The following is a 27230-nucleotide window of genomic DNA, read 5'->3' as shown; positions in this document are numbered from 1 at the left end:
ACTGGTTCACTTGTAGACAGCATATATATGGGTCTTGTTTTTGTATCCATTCAGCCAGTCTATGTCTTTTGGTTGGAGCATTTAATCCATTTACATTTAAGGTAGTTATCGATATGTATGTTTCTATTACCATTTTCTTAATTGTTTTGTGTTTGTTATTGTGGGTCTTTTCCTTCTCTTGTTTTTCCTGCCTAGAGAAGTTCCTTTAGCATTTGTTGTAAAGCTCGTTTGGTGGTGCTGAATTCTCTTAGCTTTTGCTTGTCTGTAAAGGTTTTAATTTCTCTGTCGAATCTGAATGAGTTCCTTGCTGGGTAGAGTAATCTTGTTTGTAGGTTTTTCCCATTTATCACTTTAAATGTGTCCTGTCACTCCCTTCTGGCTTTCAGAGTTTCTGCTGAAAGATCAGCTGTTTACCTTATGGGGATTCCCTTGTATATTATTTGTTGTTTTTCCCTTGCTGCTTTTAATATTTTTCCTTTGTATTTAATTTTTTTATAGTTTGATTAATACGTGTCTTGGCATGTTTTTCCTTGGATTTATCCTGTATGGGACTCCCTGCGCTTCCTGGACTTGATTAGCTATTTCCTTTCCCATATTAGGGAATTTTTCAACTATAATCTCTTCAAATATTTTCTCAGTCCCTTTCTATTATTTTTTAATTTTAAAAATTTATTTTATTTATTTATTTTTGGCTGCATTGGCTTTTAGTTGCTGCGAGTGGGTCTTTCTCTAGTTGCGGCGAGTGGGGGCTACTCTTCATTGCACACGGGCTTCTCATTGCAGTGGCTTCTCTTGTTGTGGAGCACGGGCTCTAGGCACATGGGCTTCAGTAGTTGTGGCACTCAGGCTCAGTAGTTGTGGCTCGCGGGCTCTAGAGCACAGGCTCAGTAGTTGTGGTGCATGGGCTTAGTTGCTCCGCGGCATGTGGGATCTTCCTGGACCAGCGCTCGAACCCGTGTTCCCTGTGTTGGCAGGCGGATTCTTAACCACTGTGTCACCAGGTAAGTCCTAGTCCCTTTCTTTTTCTCTTCTTCTTCTGGGACCCCTATAATTTGAATGTTGGTGCGTTTAATGTTGTTCCAGAGGTCTCTGAGACTGTCCTCAATTCTTTTCATTCTTTTTTCTTTATTCTGCTCTGCAGTAGTTATTTCCACTATTTTATCCAGGTCACTTATCCGTTCTTCTGTCTCAGTTATTCTGCTATTGATTCCTTATAGAGAATTTTTAATTTCATTTATTATGTTTTTCATCATTGTTTGTTTGCTCTTCAGTTCTCTAGGTCCCTGTTAAATGTTTCTTGTATTTTCTCCATTCTATTTCCAAGATTTTGGATCATCTTTACTATCATTACTCTGAATTCTTTTTCTGGTAGACTGCCTATTTCCTCTTCATTTGTTTGGTCTGGTGGGTTTTTACCTTGCTTCTTCGTCTGCTGTGTGTTTCCCTGTCTTCTCATGATCCTTTGGTTCTTAAGGTACAAATAAATCCAGACTTATGGGAATCTATGCAACCAAGGTAGACTCAGCCAGGGAGTCAGGAGAGCTGAAGGCTGTGTGTAGAGTCAACACTCATTCTTATTGTCCCTATTCTGCAAGTCTCCTCTCTCTCTGAGGTCAAAGAGGATGGGGTTGTTACTTTTGTTTCTGATAGCCATAAAAGTGGATTCATCTCACATGGTCTAGGATGTGGTAACAAGATTTTAAGTAGAGACATTCAAAAGGACATGGATCTTTTGTTCCTGTTTAACCTTGAGTAAATTACTGGAATTCTCTGTTTATAATAGGAAATATCTATTGGGGTCTGAATTGTTTCCTCCCCAAAGTCATATGGGAAAGCCCTAACCCCCAGTGTGACTGTATTGGTAGATAGGGCCTTTAAGGATGGAATTCAGGTTAAATGAGGTCATAAGGGTGGGGTCCTAATCTAATAGGACTAGACTGGTATCCTTTTAAGAGACACTAGAGAATGAAATCTCTCTCTCTGCTCCAGTGCATGGAGTGAGGAAAGGCCAAGTGAGGACACAGTGAGAAGGCAGATGTCTGGAAAGTAGGAAGATATTCCTCACTGGAAACCATCTCTGTTGGAACCTTGAACATGGGCTTCTGGTCTCCAGAACTGTGAGAAAATAAACATCTGCTGGTTAAGCCACTAAGTCAGATATCTTGTTATGGCAGCCCAAGCAGACTAGTATACATCTAATGTATATAAAGCATCTGGCAAAGAGTGGCACAAATATTGAGTTCCTTCTTCAATATCTTCTACACTTCAGACACAGATATTCAATCTCCCATTATATTTTTCACCCAGATACTCCAAGCATCTCAAGATCAGCACTTCCTAAAGCAAATTAATCATCTTCTCCCCCAAACCTCCTAGTCACCTAGGCTGGAAACCTCCATCATCTTGTTTCCTCTCTTGCTTGCACCTCAAATCTGATGTGTCTCCAGGCCTGTCCACTGTTACCACAGTATCTCTTACTTCTCTCCTCCCTGCACTCCCTACTCCATAGCCCTGCTTTAAACATTTCTTTCAACTTGGACTATTACAAGAGTACTCTTGACTCTCAGGGACACCAAGTGGTCTCTGTGACCCAAGTGTCTACCTTTCAAATCATATAGAAAAGAGTCTCTCCAAGTTACCAACTTCACATCTCTTCCCAAAAACTTCACTGACTTTTGGAGGATCTGGAATTGCTTGGTCACAAAACTGATATATATAAAAAAGTCTGTTTTAAAGTCTACCAAGTCCTAAAAATGTTCCAGATATGGTTTTAAGGGGAAAAACACAGTTTTGGGTGACTTAAAAGTTGAAAATGACATTAGTTTTCTAAAACCATATAGATTCTATGTGTATTTTATACTTCAAAGAGCATAACAGAAGAATCTGGTCATTACAAAATAATCATCCAATTTAGAGGAGGATGAGGTAAGTGGCCTTCCCAGGTTCCTTCAGACCATGAGAATCTGATTGCTTAGAGTTTGATGGTATTTTATACATTTGTCCTTTCACTACCTATTTAATTAATTCATTCAACAAATATAAGTGTGTGCTATGTGCAAGGCTGAAGAATGAATTATGCAATGAGCAAGGACTTTCCAAAGAATACAGAAGACTGAAGAAGAGGGAGAGGGATGGCAGACAGGGAGAGTGAAGTTCTAGGTGGGACTCTAGCTAGGTTGCCATGGAAGCTGACAGCCAACCTGGAAACTTTCCAGAACTAACTTCTTACCTCTTTCTCTAACCTTCTTTCTGTACTTCCTTCTTGGCCTTTCTTCATTAAAACTTTCAATTGAATGACTACTATAAGCCAGGAGTTCACTGTCTAGTAGGTGAGAGGGAGAATGAGAAAGAGATTGAAACATGGATCATTACAATTCACTTAAAGGAAGAACATCTAAGGAAGGTTCAAAGCCTACTTTCTGGAGGCCTCTCAGAATAGATACTAGTCAAAGCAGAATAAGCAAAGGTACAGAGCAATTTGGAGTTGATGTCATTAAGTGTGGGGCAGGGAATGAAAGGTAACTTGTGCCCCAAGGCAGGAAGTGAAGCCTGTAGGTCCAGTGAGCCAGGTGGGTCTCTTCTGGGAGATTTTTCTTCTGGCTGGCTATTATTTCTCATTGGATCATCCATTAGCTTCTAACCTGTGCTCCAAAAACCTTCATGCATCCCATCTTATTAAACCATTTCACTCTTAAGATTGATATTTAAGGCTCTCCTGGAGGCCCATCCCAGCCTTATCTCTCACAACTCTTAGATGAAACTGGACTGTCACTAAAGCAGCCACTTGCTGTTCTCTGAGCAGATTCTTCTGTGCTATGCAGCTTCCGCTCCATCATGTACCTCTGCCTCTCACCATACCAGGCTCTCTCCCTCTGCCACCCTCTCCTCCAACACAGACACAGTCACACACAGAGCCTTCAAAACACAGTTCAGGTGTGGCAAACTGGTAAGAAGTGTTGTGAACTTTAAAATCTGTTTCTCTTGAAAAATCAAAAGACCTGGCATATCTGGTCCAGAATCTCTGCATGGCATTAACTGGCTAAAACTGAGTCAGGGTTATCCTTTTAGATGGGCATATGCACTTCAGTTTACAGCACTCAGCTCTTCTCACTTCATTTACATTAGCTACCTGGCCTCTACAGACTTTTGGGTTTCTATTCCCTAACCTAATGTAAATGTCATCCCTTTCAAGATCCCTTCCTTCTTCCCTGTACCAGATGTAAATTCTCCCAATTTGAATGGCAGTCATACTGTATATTCATGACCTGTATTTTTAGTATTACCCTAAAAAAAAAAAATTACCTTTTCTACCAGTCTTTTACACATGGCCAGTATTCAACAAATATTTATTTTCTCAACAGAATGACAGCACTTTACTTCCCTAACATGGGGAATAAATACTGTTTGTGGCTATGCATTTCTATTTTGAAGATGTACTCCCACTACCTGCCAAAAAAAATCATACAAATACTTACATTTCCCTTAGGAACTTATTAGATGGTTCTTGCCCTTTATAGGCATCCCTTTCTCTCAGGAGTATTGACTCAGTCAAAATAAAATTGAACTCACCTTTAAATTTGTGGGAGTAATACTTTTGCCACTGACAATTTCAGATTTGATTCAATAGCTTCTCTGCCTCTGAAGACATAATAAGTCGATCAGTAAAATCTAAACAATGTCTTTTGTAAAAGGTAACTGTGATCACTTCATAAGGCATACCTTGTTTTATTGTGCTTTGCTTTACTGCTTTTTTTTAAAAAACAAATTGAAGGTTTGTGTCAACCCTGCATCAAACGAGTCTATTGGTGCCATTTTTCCAACAGCACTTGTTCACTTCATTTTTCTGTGCCATATTTTGGCAATTCTTGCAATATTTCAAACATTTTCATTATTGTTATATTTGTTACATGATCTGTGATCAGTGATCTTTGACGTTACTGCTATGACTCACTGAAGGCTCAGATGATGGTTAGCATTTTTTAGCAATAAAGTATTTTTAATTAAGGTATTACATTGTTCTTTAGACATAATGCTATTGCAGTTAATGGACTACAGTACAGTTAAACATAACTTCTATATGTACTGGGAAATCAGAAAATTCAAGTGACTCACTTCATCATGATATTTGCTTTATTGTGGTACTCCAAGGCATGCCTGTACTGACAAAACACTTTGTGGATATCCTATTGGATGAAACTTCTGTCAACAAAGCCATCTTCTATGACTCTGCACTCAAATACAAGGCCATGAGGGAGGCAAAGTTCAAGTTTGAGACAATCAAAGACAGGAAAAATAAGTGATTCTTCCAAAGGCTGTGATTTTAGATGTTGCCTACAACATCAAAACAATTTCCCAAGAGAAAAATAAACAGAAGGTAGTAGTATCCAAAATACTCCATTAAAAAAATTTTTTTATGGATAACTGTCATTATGAGTACAGCAGAAACTGTTATGATTTGAAAGATACAAAAAAAAAAAAATCAGAAGAATGTTAGCATTCAATAGAAATTAAAACCTAAGCTGAAGGCTAATCAAAATGTTTTGTACTCGGCATTGTTCTGATGAAAGATAAGAAATTTGTTTGTTTAGTTTTGTAAATAATTCATATAACTCAGAAAAAGTTAAACTTAGATTTCAAAGGAGCTACAATGCACCAACACTTGACTTTTTAAAAACCTCACTTTGCTATAGGCAAACATTTAAGATAATCAGGGTTATATAAAGCTCTCAAAGGGGAAGGCGGGGAGGCAAGTTAATTGTAGATTTTTAATTTGCAAGTTGAGATGGTTTTGGAAAAATAATTTTGGTTTAATTATTTATTCACATAGATCTAAAAGGCTAGCTCAGTTTGTCAGAGCACAAGAGAATGCCAGAAGTCAAAGCCATGGGGATGGACTAACATAAATCCATTCTAATTTCTGGAAAACAAGTGACACGGTGTAACACCATCACAAAGGATAGTATTAGCAGGAATAGGAGACCTGCGGTCTAATTCAGTTCTCTCTTTGGCTTCTAGAGTATCACTTACTAAGAATTTAGTGAAAAACAGGGAAATTCTACTCCTTTAATTAATAATTATCCATAAGAAGCAGGAAAGAAACAAAGGAAAGCTAACATAGAGTGATGCACCTTGTGGATTAAACATTTGTGAACATGAATTCATTTTAATATGTTGAATCTTGAGTCATACTTACAAACCAATGGCTAATACACTACAAAACTTTACAAACATAAAATCTCATCTACTACAGAACTCCAAAACTAATGGAATTAATTTCTTCTCCCTTTTAAGTATTCCTTCCACAGAAATTCCTGAAACTGAGTAGTCATTGGAACTACACTTCTACACGTGTCATCAAAACATGACTGTTTTGTCAAAATGATTCAAGAAGCAATTTCGAACGAGATCAAGGAGCTTATATTCTCTCAAAACACATTTTCAATTCTTTGTACTCCAGGTTACATAAAAAATAAGGAAGGCTGGACTCAATGTAATTTCTCTCAGCCCAATGTCATTAAACTCCCAATGTCTCCATGCTAGGAGAGGATACAGTATTTAAATGCACTATTAAAAAATATCTCCAGTTCTAAAAGAAATGCTTTTTATTTTTTAAAAGAGGGCTGATGCAGTGCCCTTTACTTAGCGGAGACCAGCCACTGACTTCCTTCCTTTACCAGCTTTCCAAGATGATACTAAGTGAGTTTTTGCCCTAATATTTTTGCCCCGGGTTTTACGAGGCTTCTCTTCTTTGTGCACCTTCATGTGCTGCCTAAGATGAGAGCTCTGGCTGAAGCATTTGCCACATTCACTGCACTGGTAGGGTTTCTCCCCTGTGTGGGTTCTCTGATGTTGAATGAGGTGGGAACTCTGGCTGAAACATCGGCCACATTCATCACACTGATAGGGTTTTTCTCCAGTATGAATCCTCTGGTGCTGAATGAGATTTGAGCTCTGTTTAAACCTTTCTCCACACTCATCACATTTGTAGGGCTTTTCCCCAGTATGGATCCGTCGATGCTGAATGAGATTAGAACTCTGAAAGAAACTTTTTCCACAATCAGCACATTTATGGGATTTCTTTCCAGTATGGATCTTCTGGTGTTGAAAAAGTGTTGAGCTCTGACTGAAACTCTTTTCACATTCGACACATTTATAAGGCTTCTCATCCAAGCTTCTTCTCAGTCTACTCAAGCTTGATTCAAAGCGAACAGTCATTCCCCATCTCTGCCGCTGCCGGCCTGTTTTGCGCTGGTTCTCATAGACTTTTCCTTGGCTTGAGCTCCGAGATATACCTCCCTTAGGTTTTCCTAACCGCATGGTGAAGAGCCAAATGTATTCTTAAGAGTCTACACTCTTCTTCTGAATGAATGTTTCACTTCCTAGAGCTACACAGCTCAGAATTTTCTATGTGTAGAAGAAAAAAATAAAAAACAAATTATAGATGATTTGTTAATTATTCAACTTTAATACCTCTTCAGCCCATCAAAACTGCATCATTTTTAAATTAAATATCGTATATTAAGGCATATATATGGAATCTGAAAAAATTGGTATAGACGATCTTATTTACAAAGCAGAAACAGAGACACAGACATAGAGAGAGAACAAACATGAATACAAGGGGGAAAGGGGGGGTGGGTGGGATGAACTGGGAGATCGGGACTGACATATATACACTACTGATACTATGTATAAAATACATAACTAATGAGAAACTACTGTATAGCACAAGGAACTCTACTCAGTGCTCTGTGGTGATCTAAATGGGAAGGAAATCCAAAAAAGAGGGGATATATGTATATATATATATATTTGCTGTATATGTATATATACATATGTATATATGTATTTGCTGTACGGTAGAAACTAACAACATTGTAAAGCAACTATACTCCAATAAAAATTTTTTTTAAATGTATTCAATATATATGAAAACAAAGACAATTCTGGCAAAAAATACTTGCAAAATAATTCTAATAATTCCAGAGTCCAAACTTAATGAATATAACCAAATTTACCTTTGGAGTTTTTGTCTGTTGGGACAGGACAAAAAAAAAAAAAAAAAAGTGATAATATGAAATCTAAATTTTTGTTGGACAATAACAAAAGAGATTAAAAAGTGGAGACAATGTAACATGTTAATGGGAATAAAAGAACTCCAAAAGACAATCAAAATTTGGGTAACAGATTATCATTATATTTTAATATTTACTCCCATGTTAAACTTATACTCATGGGTGACTCATTAAGGTGTCCAAATTAGAAAGAAATGACAAATCATACTACTTTGTTAAATATTTCTGTTTATCCTTGTTTGTTTAGCCATTCTACTTTCACAGCTTTAGAGAGCAACTGAGTTCTAACTTTGTAGCATAAGTTGTTTTGAATATAAGAACTACTCTATAAGGAGTGGAAAATTTCTGTGAATCTATTCAATAAATACTGGATGAGGAAAATGTCAATGAAGAGATATTTCATAATTATTTCCTCTAGATTCCAATGATCCAAGAAAGAGGACAATTCTTTGAAAACTTGAAACGAGGAATTTTTTTTTTTGAGAAAGAAAAATTTCAAAAGAACTTTTACTTGATAGTGTAATGAAACAGAATAAAAGGTGGTAGGTAAAACACAAGAAGAGGAGGAGAAGAAAGTAAGTTTACATGTAAAAATAGGATGGAATTTTAAAAATACCTAAATGCTACAAAAATTCAAAATTTCAAATAAATTAACTTCATTTAATTACTTATAAGGTTACTTAAAATAATGGCCACAAACAAAGAAGCAAAAAGTCCAAATAGGTGACAATGTGGGAAAACCTTGGACTGCAAAGGTAATACAATTATTGGAACTAATTTCCACATCTTATTGTCAGCAAGTAGACTTTAAAACGGGAATAATTACCCTGGGTCTCTGCACACAAACTTACAAAGCAAATAACTGCAAACAAAAATTACATCATTGTTCTTGCCTTTCCATCATCTTATTGTATAATTGAGACTCCAGGCCTGATAGTGCTGAGACTTCGTGTATTTAAGTATATCTGCTGCAATTAAGTTAAGTATCAGGAAGAGCAAACTGCATACAACACAAAATTAGAGAGAGCACTCCTCATTTCTTAACTTTAGTAAATATTTATAGAACATCTATTACAAGGAGGTATGTCAGGTACATGATGTTGGTGTTCAAAAATAGCTATAATGGTAATTATACACTGAAAAAAACCCCACATTTATTTTTCAACACTATAGAAGTCAGTTCTAGTAGGAAACTCAGAGACTATCTAAACCACCTAGAACACTACAGATGAGGAAATCATACCAACAGGCAGCCTGGGTGCCAGTCACTGTGCTATCTTATTTAATTCTCAGAGCAGGTTTATGGGCTTATCTTCATTTTACTTCCACTTCTAAGGAAAGGCAGGTGTACTTCGGCCAGGTTCCCACCCCCTAGCAGCCTGACCCCAGAGCATGTATTCTTAGTGGCAGAACTGACTGCAGCCCCAACTTGCAACGCCAAGTCCAGCGCTCCGACTGGTGCTCAGCCTCATTTCACAGCAAGTGCGGGTATTAAGGGAAACTTGAGTGAATGGAGCTGTTGGCCATGCGAATACGCCTCACTGGAATGTGCCTGCTTTCTCGTCCATAAAATGGGGATGACAATAAAGCCACTACATTATCATGGTGTTAGAAGTTTAAATGAGTCTGTAAGTCGCTCAGAACGGCCCTGTGCTACCCAAGCGCTTGGTTCAATCTGTTTTATCCTGACACGCGCCTGATGGAGAGCGTGAGGAATGCGGCTCACGATCCCGGGCCTGTCCTCCTCTGGCCTCAACTCGCCCGGGCTTCCGTTAAAGCCTCCGCTCTCCCGAGGCCTCCGGCTACCACTCCTCGCAGGCCGGGCCCGCCCCGCTCCCTCCGCCCCCGGCGCCAGCCAGCGCAGAGCCCTCGCGGCAGCCGGGAGTTGAGGCCCGAAGCCGCGCCCAGCAACCCGTTGCCCGGTCGGCACCGCCCCACTGCGGCCAGCTCGCGCTCCTGAGGCCCCGGCCCACTCACCGCGCCAGCCCGCCGCCGCCCTCGCTCGCTCGCTCGCCCCGCTCCCTTCGCGCCGCCGGAAGTGCAGGCCGAGCCGTTCGCCTCCGCCGCGCGGTCGCTCTAGGATCCTGGCGGAGTGACCCTCTATGCTCACGGGCCCAGCGGAAAAAAGCGACTTTTCGTTTCTTCCTGTCGTTTTGTTTTCCTCTCCTACCCCTGGAAGGCGTCCTGTGGCCCCCAGGACCACAGGACCTGTGGTCTTCTCCCTTTGAGATGGCTCGGAGCCACCCACAGGGCCGACGAGCAGCAGCCTGTGTGTCGCGGCTTTTGAAACGCAACACCAGCCTGTCCCACCCCGAGACTTCATTCTTTCTACAAATATTGTTTAATTATTAATTATATAGAGGTACTTTTGGAGAGCCTAAACTGTTCCTGATATTTTTCATGAGTCACCTTATTTGATTATACCAAAAAGCCCTTACAAAATGGGAACGATCATACTCATTTTACAGGTAAGGAAACCAAGGCTTAGAGTAGAAGTTTGCTCGAGTTTAGACAGTGTATAAGTGGATGGCCAAGAATTGGAATGGGTCTTTTTGGCTCCAAAGTCTCGTGATTTTCAACACACCCCCTTGTTTCTCTTTAGTAATGATCTCTCCTGGTTCTCATTTCTTACAGCCAACCTCCTCCTCCGCCAGCCTAACCTGTGCTGGGTCACCCGATCTCCTCTCTTCTCTCTGGGGCCCTCGTTTGCCTGCAGAACTCCTTCAGTCTAATGGCTTCAGATACCATCTGTAGGTGCTGAAGACTTCCTAACCGGTAACTCCAGTCCAACCTTGGGGCGCAAATATTACTGAACTCTAGACTTCTATATCCAGTTATAACTTATAATTTATATAACTCAGTGCCATTTGCATGTGTGATGGACATCCCGAACCTAACATACCCCGAGATGAACTTCTGATATTCACCTAACCTGTTCCTTCATCAGTCTTCATCCCGACAGTTGGCAATTCCAACTTTCCAATTGCTCAGGTCAAAAATCTTGATGTCATTGTTTCTTTTTTCACCCCAAACCCAAATCCAAGCCATCTATAATTCTGTTGGCTCGATCTTCAAAATATATCCAGAATTGAGCCACTATCAACACCTCCACTGCTATAAGCTCCACCAAGCTGCTGTTATCTCCTGTCTGGATTATTGCATTGGCTTCCTCACTGGTCTCCCTACGTCTACTCACAGCCCCAGAGTGATCTTCTTAAAACCCAAGTCAGATCATGTCATTCATTTTGTTCAAAATCCTCCAAAGGCTTCCTGTGTTATTAGAGCAAAAGCTCGTGGCCTCACAGTGGCACACAAAGCTATCATGATCTGTCTCTTGTTCTTTGTTATCTCTGTAGTGCTAAGAACAGTGCTCAGAAGGTAGCAGACACTCAGCAAGTATTTGTTGAATGAATGAATTTATAAGATGCTTCTTTACAAAGTGCTTTTACATCTATTCTCTGGTCATTCATCTTTATAGCCTTGCAAAGCAGGGATCCTCGTATCCATCTTAAAGAGCAGTAAAATAAGGCTGAGAGGGAAACTTGCCTGAAGTACACAGCGAGTTGATGGCACAGGCCAGACTAGATCAGAGGTTCAGATATCAAGCTGGAGCTTTCTGCTCTGCAGATGGCAAAGCGTGAAACTGACTAAGGCCTGGACGGGGAATGTCAGCTCAGTTATCTAGATGATAGCTGGACTGTTGTAAAGATTAAATAAGATAATGTAAGGCACTTAGCACAGTGCCTAACACATAAGAAATATGAGGCATTGTTATTTTATTATTAAGTTGTTATAAGTGGTTGATGCTGGTGGCCGGAGGGGGTAGGGGTAGGGGACAATGGTCAAAGATAGTTTAGGAAAAGTTTCAAGAACAAAAATGACCTGATGGAACTGTTTGCTCTATGTACATTAAAATAATAAAAATTTATTCAAAAAATTTTATTAGTAAGAGAGTTACTAGTTAAAACTAACTTCATGTCCCACGTAAAGGTGGATTATCCCTTTTGCCTGTACCTAAAAACAAATGGGCCAGCTACAGAGGCCCAGAGATGTGTAGGTTAGAGAAGTAGGGAATTGGGTAAAGAAAGATGAAATTTAAAAAGGAGAGAGACAAAAGTCAGGAAATACAGGGCTATGGGTGGCCAAGAGTGGACAGAGTAGGAGGTAAGGATGGAGAGGGGCAAGAGATAGAAAAGGTTATGGGGTGGGGAGGGGAGGAAGAATAAAGGGTAAAAGGAAAAAAGAGAGGGAGAGAAAACAGGCAGGGTTTTATGCCCTCAGTTTATTCGTTAGTATAATAATAGCCAACACTTACTGAGTGCTTATTATGTTCTAGGCACTGTTTGAAGCAGTGGCAGTGCCTCATTCAATATTCCTGTGGTATGTCTGCTCTTGAGCATTTGCTCTACCCTTCTTGGATTTAACATCCCTGCCTAATCCTGTGTGACTTTCATTGTCTTCTAGTTAACGATAGCCCATCCCACTGATGTTGACTTTACATGTGAGTAGCATTGGCTAACTGCGTGTGTGTGGACACAAAGTATAGCCCATCCCAGAAGAAGCTTTGGGTCACTGTGTTTCTGCCACCACTCTGTTCTTCCCCTCTGCCTCAAGAATAATACGTCCCACGTAGGGGCTGCTCCTTCAGCCTTCAGCCCAGGATGAAAGGCATGTGGAGCAGAGCCACGTAAGCCCACTTGGAGCCACCTGCAGTCACATGTAACAGGCCAGAGAAGTAAACACTCTTGTTGTAGCCACTATTTTTGTTGTTATTTGTTACTACAGCAAAGCTAATATACCTTTCACAATCTTAAGAGATAGGAATTGTTATAATCCTCATATTACAGATGAGAAAATGGAGGCAAGTAACTTGCCTAAGGCCACAGGTGGCAGACAGTTTGGGTCCAGAGCCTATGCTCTTAACCTCTACCTAGCAGTATCTCTCAAATAGAATTCCAGATTATTTTTAAACAAATTAAATTATTGAAATTGGTCACACTTGATATTTACAAAACAGAAAGCTGAAAGGGGGGAGGGAAAAGGAGGGAGGTACAGTCAGGGTAGCAAAGATAGCCTGTGTTCTCGTAATAGCACATCTTTCTGGGAGAACTGGGTCAAGAGAGGCCAGATCCTTTAATGGCTGGGGCTCCTCTGGGAAACGGCTCGCAGTGGGGTCCAGTGTGTCCCTGAGCCCAGTTGTATTTGAAGGGCTTATTCTAGGAAGAAGAGGCTTCTGGGCTGAGAACAGTCTTGGCAAGACAGCTTCCTTTTACTATGGCTTTGTCCCTTGCACCCCACTCCCTTGCAGACAGACAGAGACGCACACCAAAAAGCACTGTCTCAACAGGGAGCACTGCTGCCTTGGGTCTGCATTTGGCAACAATGCAAAAGAAGCCGGTCACGTGTGTGGCCCAAGGGCCAAGTGCAGTAAGGAGCGGTCTATCTCCCATGAAGGGCCCCTGAACAAGGGTTCTGTCCACCAAGCCTGAGACTTTGCTTTCTGTTTCCTTTGGGTTCTCTGGGAAAGGAAACTCTGGGAATTCCCATTCCTGAGTTTGCAGAAAACATCTCTGTTAAAAGTCCAGCCAGGAGGGAGCAGAGCCCCACCCGAATGCTGGAAGTCCAAGGGCAGGTCAGCAGCTGGCTTTCTCCCAGACAATCACAGATCTTGGGGGCTAAATACAGCACGTGCACTTGCTGTTTTTACATTTGGAAAGGCTTGAGTCTGACTGCCTTTCCTGCCCGATCATGGCTGAGGGACTGAGGGGCAGGGAGGCTGCTGCCCAGCAGGGCACCTGACAAAAATATCCCACTGCTGCTTTGCAGCTGCAGGGCACCTGTATCCTGCCCACATGGGCACATTGTGTATTGCCAGCTTCTCCACAGATCACCTGATCCAACAGGATAAGCCTCGTGCTTTGTTTCCCTAGGACTGAGGGGCCAGATGTATCCTGGGTGAACGAACGGCTTTATTTTAACAGTGGGAAGGTCTTTAATCCATTTTCTGGTAAATATTCTAAGCAGGTAGCATATGGTTATCACCATGGGAAAAACAAGCTGTTTTTTGATTCCTTCTGGTAATTTGCTCTGGGCAAATCACCCTGTTTTTCCTGAGTTCAGATCTTCTTTTGCAGTCATGTTGATTTTATCCTGTGTTTATTATTTTCCCTGGTTCTGGAGGCCTGACCTGGGAAGACCGTCCTGTTTTAAGAGAGGACACTCATCACAGGAATCTTCACTTTATCTTTGGATACATTTACTACCTGCGATACCAGTGAGTTAAGCAACATATGACAAATAATCTAAGCTCTGTGGAGAGAGGCATATGGAACTCCCATACAAACCATCAGGAAACCGCAGAGCCAAACAGAGAAAGTCTGAAATTGTGGTGTCAGGGTGAGCTGAATTAGCAGCTTTTCAAATTGCCTCTGAAAAGCAAGTAGTGTTGATAAAAAGTTTTGTAACCCCTCAGATGATTGCAGAAGTGCACAGGCATACCTTGTTTTATTGTGCTTTGCTTTATAGTGCTTCACAGGTATTGCATTTTTTTTTTTAATTGAAGGTTTGTGGCAACCCTGCATTGAATAAATCTATTGGTGCCATTTTCCCCATAACCTTTGCTCACTTTGTGTCTCTGTGTCACATTTTGCTAATTCTCACTGTGGACAAAAAAAATGTAGCCAGCCATTTCAGTAAACAAGAAATGTTGGTGCTATCAAGACATCAGCCACTGCAGTCGCTCCAAGGGGTGCACCCTGAGGGCAATTTAGGATGGAGAAAAACAGGATACTGGCCCTAGATAGTTAAGATGCGTATCTAAGGAATAATTTTAATGAACCCAGACTCTTGCATCTTCCCATACACCAAAAGGCACTAAAATCATTAACGTGAGACTTCTGCTTTTTGTGATCAGTAGTCATCTTTCGGTGTTCAACTACATGTTTGGCTTTTTTTTTTTTTTTTTTTTTTAAGCAAAAACTCCTGCATATCTTGGTTCCTCCCTTACCTCGTTGGAACAGTTCCTCAGAGCTGTCTGACAGGCTGTCTCATGGGATATAGTTCTCAGTAAGGTCCCCAAATAGAACATAACTCACAAATTTTAGGTTGTGTGTTTTTTTTTCAGTTGACATCACAATTTTCAAGCCTTTCATTATTATTATATTTGTTATGGTGATCTATGATCAATAATCTTTGATGTTACTATTGCAAAAAGATTACGACTTGGCTCAGATGATTGTTAGCATTTTTTAGCAATAAAGTATTTTAAAATTAAGGTACGTACATTGTTTTTTTAGACATAATGCTATTGTACACTTAATAGACTATAGTAGGGCATAAATGTAACTTTTATATGCACTGGGAAACCAATTTGTGTGACTCACTTTATGGTGATATTTGCTTTATTGCAGTGGCCTGGAACCAACCCTGCAACATCTCTGAGGTATGTCTGTACATTTTCCCTTTTTTTGTACAACTTGTTAGTGATTTCTTAGCTATGTTATTCAGAAGTTAGTTTTGATAATTCTATTTTACAAGTGACATGTATCAAGACAGGCCTTAAATGAAGTAATGTTGTAACAACTGAAAGAAAACAAAACAAAACAAAACAAAAAACCCCAAAAGCAAAACTGGGGACGTTTACAGAGGGTTTCTTCATCTGATGGCTTCCCATGTGCCAAGCCCTGTCTGCTCCAGGGCTAGCAGGCCTCTTCAGGCTAGAATGTCACACACACTCTCTTAGGCAAGTCGGGCTCAGCCTTGGGCCTCCTTCCAGGGACCTTCACCATCTCTCTGCCCTGCTGGTCCCCTGACCATCCAGGGTGTGTGGCCTGCTTCTCCCAGGTCTTGTCTGAGACCCCTGAACACAGGGCACAGCATGGCTCTGTCTTTGTCCCTCTAGGGCTGAGCACAGGTCTGGCACAAGGTGGTCCCTCAATTACTGCTGAACAATGGACAACAGTTGTCCTTGACCTGATCTTATAAATACGGTCTGGGAGCTATTTCACTGTTTTACTGAGGAGCCCTGTTTGAGTCGTTCTCTACCCTCCCCTAGACCCCGTCACCGTGCCCCGCCCCCAGCCCTGCAAGATCCCGAGGTCCTCCTGACGCTGGGACTCTGCGATTCGGGGTGACCCTTGTGATTGTTGTCCAGGCTGTCCACAGACCCCCACCAATGACTCCTCTGTGCCCTGCAGCTGCCTCTGTCCTCAGGCCCCACACCAGCCCCAAGAATGTGCACGGAAAGGAAGGAGTCGTGTCAGTGTCATGAGCCGTGGGCTGTGGCTCAGCTTTGGCTCTTCTGCCAAACTTGGCCATGCGTACTGTGGGACAGGAGTGTCAGAGGTTAGAGCAGAGGGTCAGGGTGGACACACACAAGCAAAAAAAAAAAGCTTGGACCTAACTCCTTCAGTTCAATACAGCACACCTTTATTGAGTACCCAGGAAACTGTGCTGCCAAAGGCGAGCAGAGACAGCAGAAACTACAGCGGACCTCCCCTGGGCATCTCTGCGCCTGCCTCTGTGCAGATGGCGCCAGGTTGGGGCAATCCTGTTGTGAAGTTCAGCCTGAACAGTGGGTTCTATTGGCACGGCTGCTCCCAGGCTCTGTTCTTTATGGGCGCTGCACAAGGCACCGAGGGAATCTCCCTCATACTGAATTTCTATATTTGGGAGACTTTATAGTTTTTCCCTTTAAATCCACTATCCATGGGCCCCAGTGGGAGAATGTGGTCTCCAGTTTGCTCTGTTTTCGACAGACACCTCACGTGACCAATGTAAACTGTTACATAATTTTTGCAAATGCCTTCTTGTTCATTCCAGAAGTTTTCCATCAGCTGACAAACCCAAATTGTTCTGTATCTGGCCCCAGGGAATTCAAAGCCCTTTCTCCTCAAACAGACATTTTTCCCTTGGTGGCCCTTTGATGGGAAGTATTGAGAGGGGAGGAATGCACACCCAGAGAGGGCAGGAGGCACACAGGTGTCCGAGGAGAGCAGCAACGGGGCAGAGCGCGGCCTTCCCAAGCCACTGCCGGCAGTCCCTGGACAGCTCCTGGACCCGCACGCACCCTGGCAGCATCCTTTCAATGCCACGCGGGTCACCTCCTCAATGTGATCAAATTGACATGTTTCTTGCAGCGAGCTCCTTATAAGAATCCCTTCAGGTCTTGCTGAGGAAGCTCAGAGTGAGTGTTGCAGGGAGAAGATGGGCTGCTGGAGGTCTTACTCCCAGTCTGACCTCTGCTGCCGGGGCACGGGGCTATGTGAGGCTCATGGAGTGACATCAGAGGCTTGAGGGCCAGGGACGCCATGGTGAGGTGATGGCTGGGAGCATCGCACATCGCACACCCGCTGGCAGCCCTTGCTTTACCCAGCGGAGTTTCTGAGTGGCAGCATGAGACGAGGGCAGCCGGGGGTCTAGTGGTTCACGTGTTAGATGAGGATAAGGGCTTGTGGTTCTGGGCTGGGCACTGGGAGAGCAGGAGCCCACGCCCTAGAAACAAGGTCATGTTCTGCTCTCCTGAGCAGGAGAGGTGTGGAGTGAACAGGACTGGCCATGCTATCCAGCTACATAAGTGGCCCATGTCACAGCTTCAGGGCTGCTCACGGCCCAGGCCAGTCTCACACGCAGACCCCACCCAGCAAGTTCCTGGCTCCTCAGGCTTAGGTCTGGGTACCGTGAGTGCTCACCTTGGAGCCAAGAGCCAGGGACATGGGACTCATGCTACCTGGGCAGGTGGACAGGTGGAAACGCGGGTGCCGGATTCCTCAGCCAGTGTGACCAATCTGTGTGACAATCAGGGCCCGGCCACCAGTGCTCAGAGTGCGCTGGCTGCTGGGGGCTTCGGAAGAGGCAGGTGCTGGTGGGCTACTTGGCCTCCACCAGCTGCTCCAGGCGCTGTAGCATCGTCAGACGCAGGGCTTGGAACCTGGAGGGAGACACAGCCAAGAGGACTCACTGATACTGGAGGGGACAGGGAGGGGGGGAGCAAGGGAGCACACAGATGCTGGGCCCGGAGACCCATGGCTCCTGACCGGCTGATTAGTGGCCACTATCTCTCCTCTGCCAGGAGAGGGAAAAACGAGGCCCACGTCCCACAAGACCACTGGCTTCGAGGAGCAGTCAAACAGGGCTGCAGACCCTGTCAAGCTTCAAAGCAGAATGATCTTTCTATTCCAAAGATTCTCCAGTACAGGATATGGGGATATATGTATATGTATAGCTGATTCACTTTGTTATAAAGCAGAAACTAACACACCACTGTAAAGCAATTATACTCCAATAAAGATGTTAAAAAAAAAAAAAAAAGATTCTCCAGTACAGACAGGAGTGTGCTGGAGTATACAGGGCGGCAAAGTAGGGATCAGGAAGCCTGCGTTCAAGCCCCGGCTCTGCAGTCACGTGGTGCTGCCTCCTTCCTTATCTTAGGCCACTGTTTCCTCTCTGTACATTGAACAGGCTGACCAGGTGACCCTCAAGTCCTTTCTAGCCACGGTGACACTGCTGACTGCATGTAGACTGTTTCCTCTGGTCGAGGTCTCTGCTGACTGCCTGAATGGGCCCTGAGTGCACACATAGAAGGCTTTCTAAGAATCATTCAGCCAGATGCCAGAATCGGAACCAGTCCCCTGACCGCAGGCCCTCACAGCAGCCTCTCTCCTTCCCTACCTAAGAGGGACTCTGAGACCGAGCTTCCTCTGCAGAGGGAGAGACAGATCATTGGGATGTGCAACCTGGCTGACCTCACACAGCCGGGCCCTGATGTAGCTTCCCCAGGGGCCAGCAGGTAACACCTGCTCACCTTTCCATTGAACTGGTCCCCTGCACCTGCAAACATCAGCTGGTGCAGGCAGTTCCAATAACTGCTGCTTTGGGGCAGGCCTAGAATTCCGGCTAGCGTGAAAGGCCCAGACGAGGCTGAAGGTGCACAAGCAGGCCCCATCTCGGTTGCTCCTCCAGAGCAATGTCACCAGCAGAACACACAACCCTGGTCCAGGGCCCACCCGTGCTCCTGCCTGACTCTCCTGGGCATTTTTCAGCAGCTTGTGCCTGTCCTGTGCTGGTGAGATTGCCAAGGCTAGATGAGTGGTCTGGGCTGCATCCCCCTATTTTGGCAGGCTGTCACCCCAGCTTGGTGTCACTGTTGAGCAAGGGGCCAGAGGGCGGTGCTGGGGAGCCAGGGTTAGCAGGTGTCCCCGAGCTGCGTGAGGACACCTGGCGCACCTGGAGGAGAGAGGTCTCCCAGCCCCGGGCCTGGGTGCTGTGCCCTGCAGACTTGCCCTGACGTTCAGTACCCACGACTGGCTCTTTTAAGTGCTGCTTACTTCATGGTCAGTTTGATTATTTCTCTTTCCTCCTCTTCTTTTAATTTTTCAACAAAACTGTCCAGCACCGGCATTTCAAACTTAATGTACTGAGCGACCTAGAAAATCCAAGAACATTTTAATGTGTTTTAAATTAGAAGCCAAAAGTGTGTTTTCTTTTCCTCGTGGCTTCCATAGCGGCCGATTCAGCAAGGTCTTAAATCCAAGGAAGAGGCTGTCCTGCTTTCCTCCCACCCCCAACACTGCTCTGTATGTACCAGGACGGGAGGATGGAGCCCATTCTTACCTCAAAGGCAACTGTGATCCCTGGGAGGAAAGATTAAGCTGAATTTTAGGAAGAGCATTCAATAGTGAGTGGAGTCACACTGGGTGTTCTCTGGGGGTGGGGTGGAGACGGTGGGAATGCCATTGTTTTTAACAATGGAGTGAAACTACACTAGTCTGTGAATGGCTCAAGGGATACAGGGTCACTGGGCCTTCTCCTTGGGGTCCACACCCTATAGGCCTTTTCTGTGCAGGGAGTTTGGAAATGTGCCCATTGCCCAGCCAGGACTCAGGCTGTCCTGAGACACAGACCTCCATAGGGTCCCTTCCATAAGCCCTAGTTAGGCCCTAGTTAAGGAGCCCTTGTTGTGGGTCTTTAATGCAATGACAACAAAACACGCTCCAATGAAGGAAAAGAGTCTATCTGTCTGAGGGGGAAAGGCCAGGCCATGGTTTTCTAAGACCCAACTTCTTATCTCCCCTGAGCCAGCTGATACATCTGGTGGTGGCTGGCAGGAAGAAGAAGGGCTGAAACCAATACTGTACTGGTCCTTCAGAATGGCCATGGGGGCCCTGGAAGCATCGCCCAAGAGGGCTCTGCCCAAGGTCACCTTAAGAGCCCTTGGGAGTCCACCATGCTGTCCCCCCAGCCCCTAACTCAGGAGCAGGCCTCCCCGAGCCTCAGCCCTCACTCACATCGTGGGGGACTTCCTCGCCCAAGTCAGCTTCCATCAGGAATATCCTGGCGATCTTCTCACAGGGCCCGTGCAGGATTCTGGAAATCAGCGGGTACTCAGAGTCTTTTAATTTTGTCCTCTCTGAAAAGGAAGGTGGTGGTCAAAATTCATGGCATCTCTGCGTCTCTTTGTTCCAGGACAGGAACGTAATGGAAGACAGATGTCCAGGGCGCCTGGCAACACTGCCAGGTGTTGTGTGATGGACATTGCCCTGATGATGTGTGATCATGTCCTTCGGTGAAGGCCCAGCTCAGAGAGGAACAGTGGCTGAAGGAGCGGGGGATGGGGAAGTGGACTTGGGGAGGCCAGGCCTGCTCAGTTATCAGACCTGGGCTGTGCAGCACTGGACGTAGGGCCATGCAGTACAAGTTCTGCAACAGCAGTTCTCAGTGGGCGAGAACTCCCCACTGATCCATCTTGAAGACCCAGATGCACATTCCTCCCCACTCCCTGCTGAACCTACTGGAGAGGTCGGCTTACCATGTGGTTTTGGTGGGATTCTGAAAGGGATGACAATGTGCCTGGATTTGGGCCTGGGAGGGGTGCTCGTGGTGGGGGCAAAGCATGTCCCAAGGCCAGGAGGGCACCTGCCCCATGCCCGCTGCACAAGCCAGCCCAGCCCTCAGAGAAGGAGCACAGCTGGTGAGCTTGCCAAATGGACAGGGACTCTTGTTTTTATGATCGGGAAGCAAAGGCAGACACTTACCCCCAGACTCGTGAATGATGTAGAGTGCAAACTCACTGGGACCATTTTCCACCTGCACAGGTAGTAACAGGAAGTCAGATCACGGCTCTTCCAGACAGGAGAGACAGAAAGGGACCCCTGGTGGTAACCACATCCTCAGTGCCACACACACAAATCCCCAGGGACCCTCCCCTCTCTCTGCTTAAATTCCCAGAGATGCCAGCTCAGCTGAGGAAACCTTGGTCATCCTTCTAGCCAGGAGCCATGGCTTTCCCCAGCCCCCGCCCCCAACGAAACAGCAAACCACCAGCAACTGGGGCAGGGCTGTCTGTGGGCAGACTTACTCGGAACTTGTTCAGCAGCAGGGTGAGCACCTGCAGGGTGGTCATGGTGCTGTTGACTCTCACGTTGGTCATGGACCCATAGGCGGGAGTAAACACGGAGGTCTGTACGGGAAGGGGGAGGCAGTTCAGGGCAAGTCCAGAGGGGACACGGGGCTGACATCACGCAGGGTCTGGGCATACTGTCGGCCAGATGGTGCTGAGCAGGCCGCAGCAGCAGGTGAACCTGGGCTTCGGGAACACCTGCGTCTATCCATCCGCAAAGGTCCACACACAAGCTGTGCCCACATCTGGGCACGCGCAGGGAAGCTGTAACAACCCACATCTTACAGAGGCCTCTAAGAAAGATGCCTACAAAGCTATAAGGTCCAGCGCTCTGGATTCCAGGAACCAGGGCCGTAGAAGTAACTCACAAGGGGTTGGGGGAACCAGTCTCTCCTTCACTCTATCGATCAAATCACCAAGTGTCTGCTGATCCTAAGGCTGAACATTCTCAAATCTGTCCACTCCTCTCCATTCTCCCAGCGGTGCCTGAGGTGAGGCCCTCTGTTCATACTGCATCAGCTTCTCAACTCTCCCCTTCCAGTCTCTGCCCTTCCAATCCATTACCCACACTGTTGGCCAGAGGAAAAACCTTTCAGAAATTCTGCAACTCAAAGTGTGTTCTGGACCAGCTGTGTCAGCATACAGTCTCAGGCCCCCCCAGTCCAGACTCCTGGATCAAAATCTGCATTTGAAGAAAATGCCCCGTGATGCTATCTGTAGGGTACACTTTGAGAAGTAGTCTTACAGCATGTCCCACAGCCTAGACAGTGCCATCCGTGGCTCCTCTCATGTTATGCACATGTGATACATGGTTCCCTCCCAAGTACCCTGTGCTCTAGCCACATGGCTTCTGTACAGTTATGGGGGCCCGTGACATTCTCACAGGTATCTTGCCTTTGTTTATGAGACACCATCCATGAAAGTCAACCAGGGCATTGCCTGAGGCTATTAAGTCCTCAGTGATCACTAGCTAGGTAGTAAACCTGCTAAACACTTTATATATAATCTTTGATTTAATTCTCACAACAGCCCTTAGAAGTACCTGTCACCAGTCCCCTTTTCTTAGGAAAGGCATGGAAGCTTGGACAGGTTAAGTGGCTTGTCAGCATCACCCATCTAGAAAGGGCAGAGCTGCCCCAAACCCCATGCTTCACCACTGTGCCACAGGGACCTCCCTGCGTGTCCGACTTCTGTGTGGGTAAGCTCCTCCTTGCTTTCCAAATTCCAATTCACACATTCCTCCTGTATGGCCCTAGCTCTGCTTTTCCCAGTAGGGGCTCGGGGTGCGTGAGGGACTTGTTCAGTGTCCGCAGCTGGTCACCGAGTACCAGAGCCAGACTCAGACTTGGACCTGCCTTCTGCACAGCTGAAATGTAGAATGACTACGGGTGATACATAAAGCCAGCCTAGGTTTTCAGTTTCTAAGAAATATGGAGTACAGAAGTCAGGCTATTTCTAGGAGAAGAAAGGTCATGTCAATAAGAAATTGTTAATGTTTCTTCTGCCTGAAGTCTTTTCTCAAGAAGATACCAACCAACTCCAAGTAGGAACGAGGGTCCCGTGGCTGTTTTCCCATCTCTAACCACAATGGTTTTCCCCTCATAGAACACATTTGAATCTAACAGGCCAGGGCAAAGCAGTGAAAACAAGTACTAAGTTTTACCCAGTCTGGAAATCAAGCCAACATTATTGTGAATAAGAACACTTTTGGAAAATAATTGAGTGAAGCAATAGTGTACAGTTCTAAGAAATAAAACCTGAAATAACAACCCCAGGAAGTTAATTCTAGGAATTTTTTTTTTTTTTTTTAATTGTTGCCTGTGACTCAAGTACTTTGTTGCCTGATTTCTAGGGACACTGATTCTGAATGCATGTAGGGCAGGGCGAAAAAGAGGGAGGCCCTTACTCATCCAGGAGATGTGAATCAACTGTCCAACATGCCTAAGACACTAGTTCCTGTCCTGGAAGGTACTCAATTTGCCTGGAAGAATGGGTCTACATTTCGGCACAGGTAAATCTGTGACTGGGGGAAAATCTGCCCTTACTGGGGCCTGAATGGGTAGTGTATCGAGTGTTTGGCTGGCTGGCTAAGAAGCCCTTCTTGGCAGGATGGCTCCAATGGACATGAAAGGCTGTGATGAAAGCCCTCACTGTTCATTTGTTCATTTCAAAGGCTATAGAGTGCTCAGACATCTCCGTGTCCCTGTGACATTTGCAATGACTAACGTAAGATTTAATGTGCCCAACACACCTCTTAGAGATGACTCCCTTAGAGTAGAGGTGAATGTACTGAAGATAAACCCCGCTATTTGGTACCTTGAGTCATGGAGCAAAAAGCTCCTTTTTAGGAATGTAGAACTAGAAAGAGCCTAAACCCATGCAAATAGTCTTTCTAAATTTTTGAGTAATCCCTTAAAATAGCATATCAATATATATTCAAATACTAGCAAACGGTACTTGACACTTTAAGGACAAAACCTCTTTGGAACAAGATTTAAAGAATACCCAAGTCAGATGGTGGGTTCTTTGGCTAATCTAGACATTCTTAATCTCTGTTTAACTTCAGCCCTGCCTCCCCCTCCCTCTCTCAGGAAACTACTCTCAAATAGTCCTGGGTTTTCCTGGATTTAGTAAAGGGGTCCCTGCAAACCTAGCAGGGAGTGGAGGGAGGTCCTGATGGTGAAGCAGGGTCCTTTCAGCCTGCCTTGCTGAATGCTTCATCCCGAAGTGCAGGGCACCCCAAGAGTGGCTTGAATGGCTCCCAGCAGACCTCACCTGGGGGACTGTTCTTCAGATCTGACCCTGAGACCTCCCTTTGCCCAGGCTCCCCTCCCCCTCCCATGAGTCATCACCTATCAAGAAGGCAGCTGCTTAACCTAAAAACCTTGGCTTCCAATTTCCCAGTGCTGCAGGATGTGGCTGTGTTACCAGGACACTCACCATCTAGGGCCTCACCCAACCTGCCACTAGTGCCATTTATAGTAACAATCAACTTCTCCTTTTACAGTTTGGTTTGTTTACGGAATGAGGTCATCTGGGGAAGGAGCTCTTTTTCCTGAGGTCAGTACAATACATACTTGGACAAAAGGCTAAGTGCTGGGAATCAGGAGCAGTGTGGGTTCTCTGGGACACAGACACACGTGCTCCTGGGCACACCTCAACCTAGTTGCCTTAATCTACCAAGTGAAAATGACAGTAGGGGACATGACGTTCCCATATCAACTGAGCTTGGGTGGAAACCTCATAGAAAATTGCCTTATTAAAAGTGAATTTGGCATCACTTTCCAAATATCCATGCAACTTTTGAGAATGAATTGACAGTGAGTGTGTGATGGAAAAAATACAGGCTTTGGGGCCATGAAGTGGAATGATATTTTGATGTGACTTTGGGCAAGATAGTTCTCCTCCTGAGCCTGTTTCTCCATCAGGACAGGGGCATGACCACATCTGCACACAGGGCCATGGTGAAGGTGAATTCCGGCATGACCACCACGGAGCCCGGCCTACAGAAGGCCCAGTGGTTACACCCGTGCTTGGGGCTGTTCCCTGTGGCCTCAGCCTCAGGGCCCGGGAGAGAGGCCAGGCTGGGACATCACCTTGTGGTTGTAAAAGTGCCCGTTGATAGAGAACCGATGTCGCCGGATCCTCTGGGCCTCACCGGGGGCGCGGCACCTGGGCCGCCTCTGGATCACACAGGCTGCATCGCTCTTGGTCCGCATAAGCTGTGGGGTCTCCTCGTCCTCCTCCATGGGCTCTGTGGTGAGAAGTGGATGAGGGGGTCAGGCTGGGGTGAGGGCGGTGGTGACGGAACCGCTCCCGTGGTGGTCTGGAGCGTGGAGCGTGGCTCCCTGTAGCACTGGGCTGCAGCAGACGGCGATGTGACCACTGTCCCTGTGACGGAGGCTGGGGTCCAGCCTGGGTGATGCCCACTTTGCAGACGGGAAGGTGACCCCCAGACAGGATAACCTGTGTCACCATGCCGCATGGCCATAAGCCTCTGGGCCTCCGTCTCCAGGGATCCAGAGCAGGACTTTGACAGCCCCAGCCCTGTCCTCTGGGACAAGCCCTTCACTGAGTGCAAGGGGAGGGCGCAGAGAGGACAGACACACAGGTACGGATCCCGGAGTGTGGGGAAGAGGTCCCAGATGCCTGCAAGGCCAGGAGGGAGCCGCACCCTCTGCTGGTGTTCTCGCCTTTCTATAAGGGTGCACGTTGCAGGGACTCAGGCAAACTACATCACCTCTGCAAGCCTCTGATTCCTTTTCCCTAGGTGAGGAGTCGATAAGAAAGCCTCTCCCGGGTTGAGGAGGGATTTAGCAGGGGCTGCTCCTGAAGGGAAACAAGCCATTCTTTGCTACTCCACAAAGCTGGTATTCAGAGACGGTGGTCATGAGCCAACCCCTCCCTTCCTTCCCACCCCAGATGAGCAGGACAGGGTCCTGGGCAGCTCGAGGCCCCACTGACCTGAGCTGTCTCTGGAACTCTCCTCCCTGGGTCCGGCCTGAGCGCTTGGTTCCTGGGCAGTGACTCTGCCATCCTGAAGAGGTGGCTCCTTTCTGAAAAGAGACAGTCGTGGTGCTCAGAGGGCTGCAGGCAGAGAAAAGTAGCTCAGGTCAAAGAGAAGAGGCTGGCTGCCTTTGTGGACAGGACACAGGCAAGAATCAGGGCAGGCAGAACTGAGGCCAGGATTTCATATTAAGTCAACGTAAAAGATTAAAAGAAAAGCAAAGGATCGCCCCAGTGTCTGCTGGAAGGAGACGGAGTCTGTCCTGAAGACCCGGTGTCCTGTGCTGGGCGCCGTTGCCTGGACACAGGGACACACACAGTGCCCAGGCGCTGCTGGGTGCTGGGCTGAGGCAGCTGGCATCTGCGGCCACATGCCGAGGGGGGTCTCTGGGCTGCCCTCAGGCCTGCGGGGGTCGGGCAGCAGCAACCTCGAGGGGGCCAACCTCCAGGCCTCTGAGCAGGGTGGTCTCCAAGCCAGGGTGGCTGGTGCTGGGCTGGAGAAGGAATGGGCGTGATGGGAAGTAGCCACACAGTAAGCAGGAGCCTGCGAGGAGCAGACAGAGCGTCCAGCCCAGTGCTGAGAGGCCTCTGAGGGCCCTTGTCCGAGACTGCTCGTGGGACCACTTCTACCCTCCTTTCTAAGGAGCCCATCCAAACTCGAAGCTCTAAGTCTGTGCGGCTCAAAATCTGCTATGAGTGACCAGGGATACCTGGGGACGCCCCAGGGGCGTCAATGTGTTAAGGGCTCTCAGAGAAGCAACTTTACTTAAATTTCTGAAGGGGAAAATGTTTTGAATTTCTGACTCTTAGAGGGATTTATTACGTGCAGAAGCAAGCAAAACGCAGCAGCAAACTGCCTGTCTACGGGGTGGGGTGGGAAGAGGCAAACGTCCATTAAAACGATAAGGCAGGTAGAAAACCATTTCATCCTGATCGAAACATTCTTCTGATATTTAAATAAATCTGATATTAAATTCTGATAAATTTATAAAAATAAATTCTGATATTGAAATAAAAGCAGAGCAGTAGGAGGCTAAACTTGTGTGCGTTTTTAACATAGAACAGGAGATGCTGAGATGCTTAGCTTGCAGAGGGCGTTGGAAGCCCCCCACCTAGAGCCCTCTCTCTCTTACAGACAAAGAAAGTTTGAGAAGCACAGCCAGAGGTGAGGGGAGCCTGGAACATTCTCCAAGAGGGAGGTGACTTGGTTGTCATGGAGAAGGGCCACCTGGGGGTGAGGCTGCAGGTTGGCA

At 45.8% G+C, this 27230-nt stretch overlaps 1 protein-coding gene and 1 pseudogene across 5 annotated transcripts in view; one reads left to right on the top strand and one right to left on the bottom strand.

The window, feature by feature from the left end:
* The first annotated feature begins 2920 nt into the window (after positions 1–2920).
* LOC133091139 (homeobox protein engrailed-1-like) lies at positions 2921–27173 on the top strand (annotated as a pseudogene).
* The window catches only part of RASSF4 (Ras association domain family member 4), a 33477-nt gene continuing 22727 nt past the window's right edge, over positions 16481–27230 (bottom strand). For 4 of the 5 annotated variants that reach the window (XM_061177856.1, XM_061177766.1, XM_061178026.1 and 1 more), the window contains 7 exons: positions 25936–26027; positions 25068–25225; positions 21430–21531; positions 21107–21158; positions 20360–20481; positions 19400–19497; positions 16481–18003 (listed from right to left, as the gene is read on the bottom strand). In XM_061177856.1, the coding sequence (XP_061033839.1) occupies positions 17943–18003; positions 19400–19497; positions 20360–20481; positions 21107–21158; positions 21430–21531; positions 25068–25225; positions 25936–26027 (685 nt within the window). In that variant the 3' untranslated portion in view covers positions 16481–17942. The remainder of the gene's footprint in view (positions 18004–19399; positions 19498–20359; positions 20482–21106; positions 21159–21429; positions 21532–25067; positions 25226–25935; positions 26028–27230) is intronic. The other variant, XM_061177935.1, reaches the window with a different exon arrangement.

Source organism: Eubalaena glacialis, chromosome 1 (assembly GCF_028564815.1).
Source record: "Eubalaena glacialis isolate mEubGla1 chromosome 1, mEubGla1.1.hap2.+ XY, whole genome shotgun sequence".
NCBI classification, from domain to species: domain Eukaryota; kingdom Metazoa; phylum Chordata; class Mammalia; order Artiodactyla; family Balaenidae; genus Eubalaena; species Eubalaena glacialis.
This window is presented reverse-complemented; position numbering and strand designations above follow the sequence as displayed.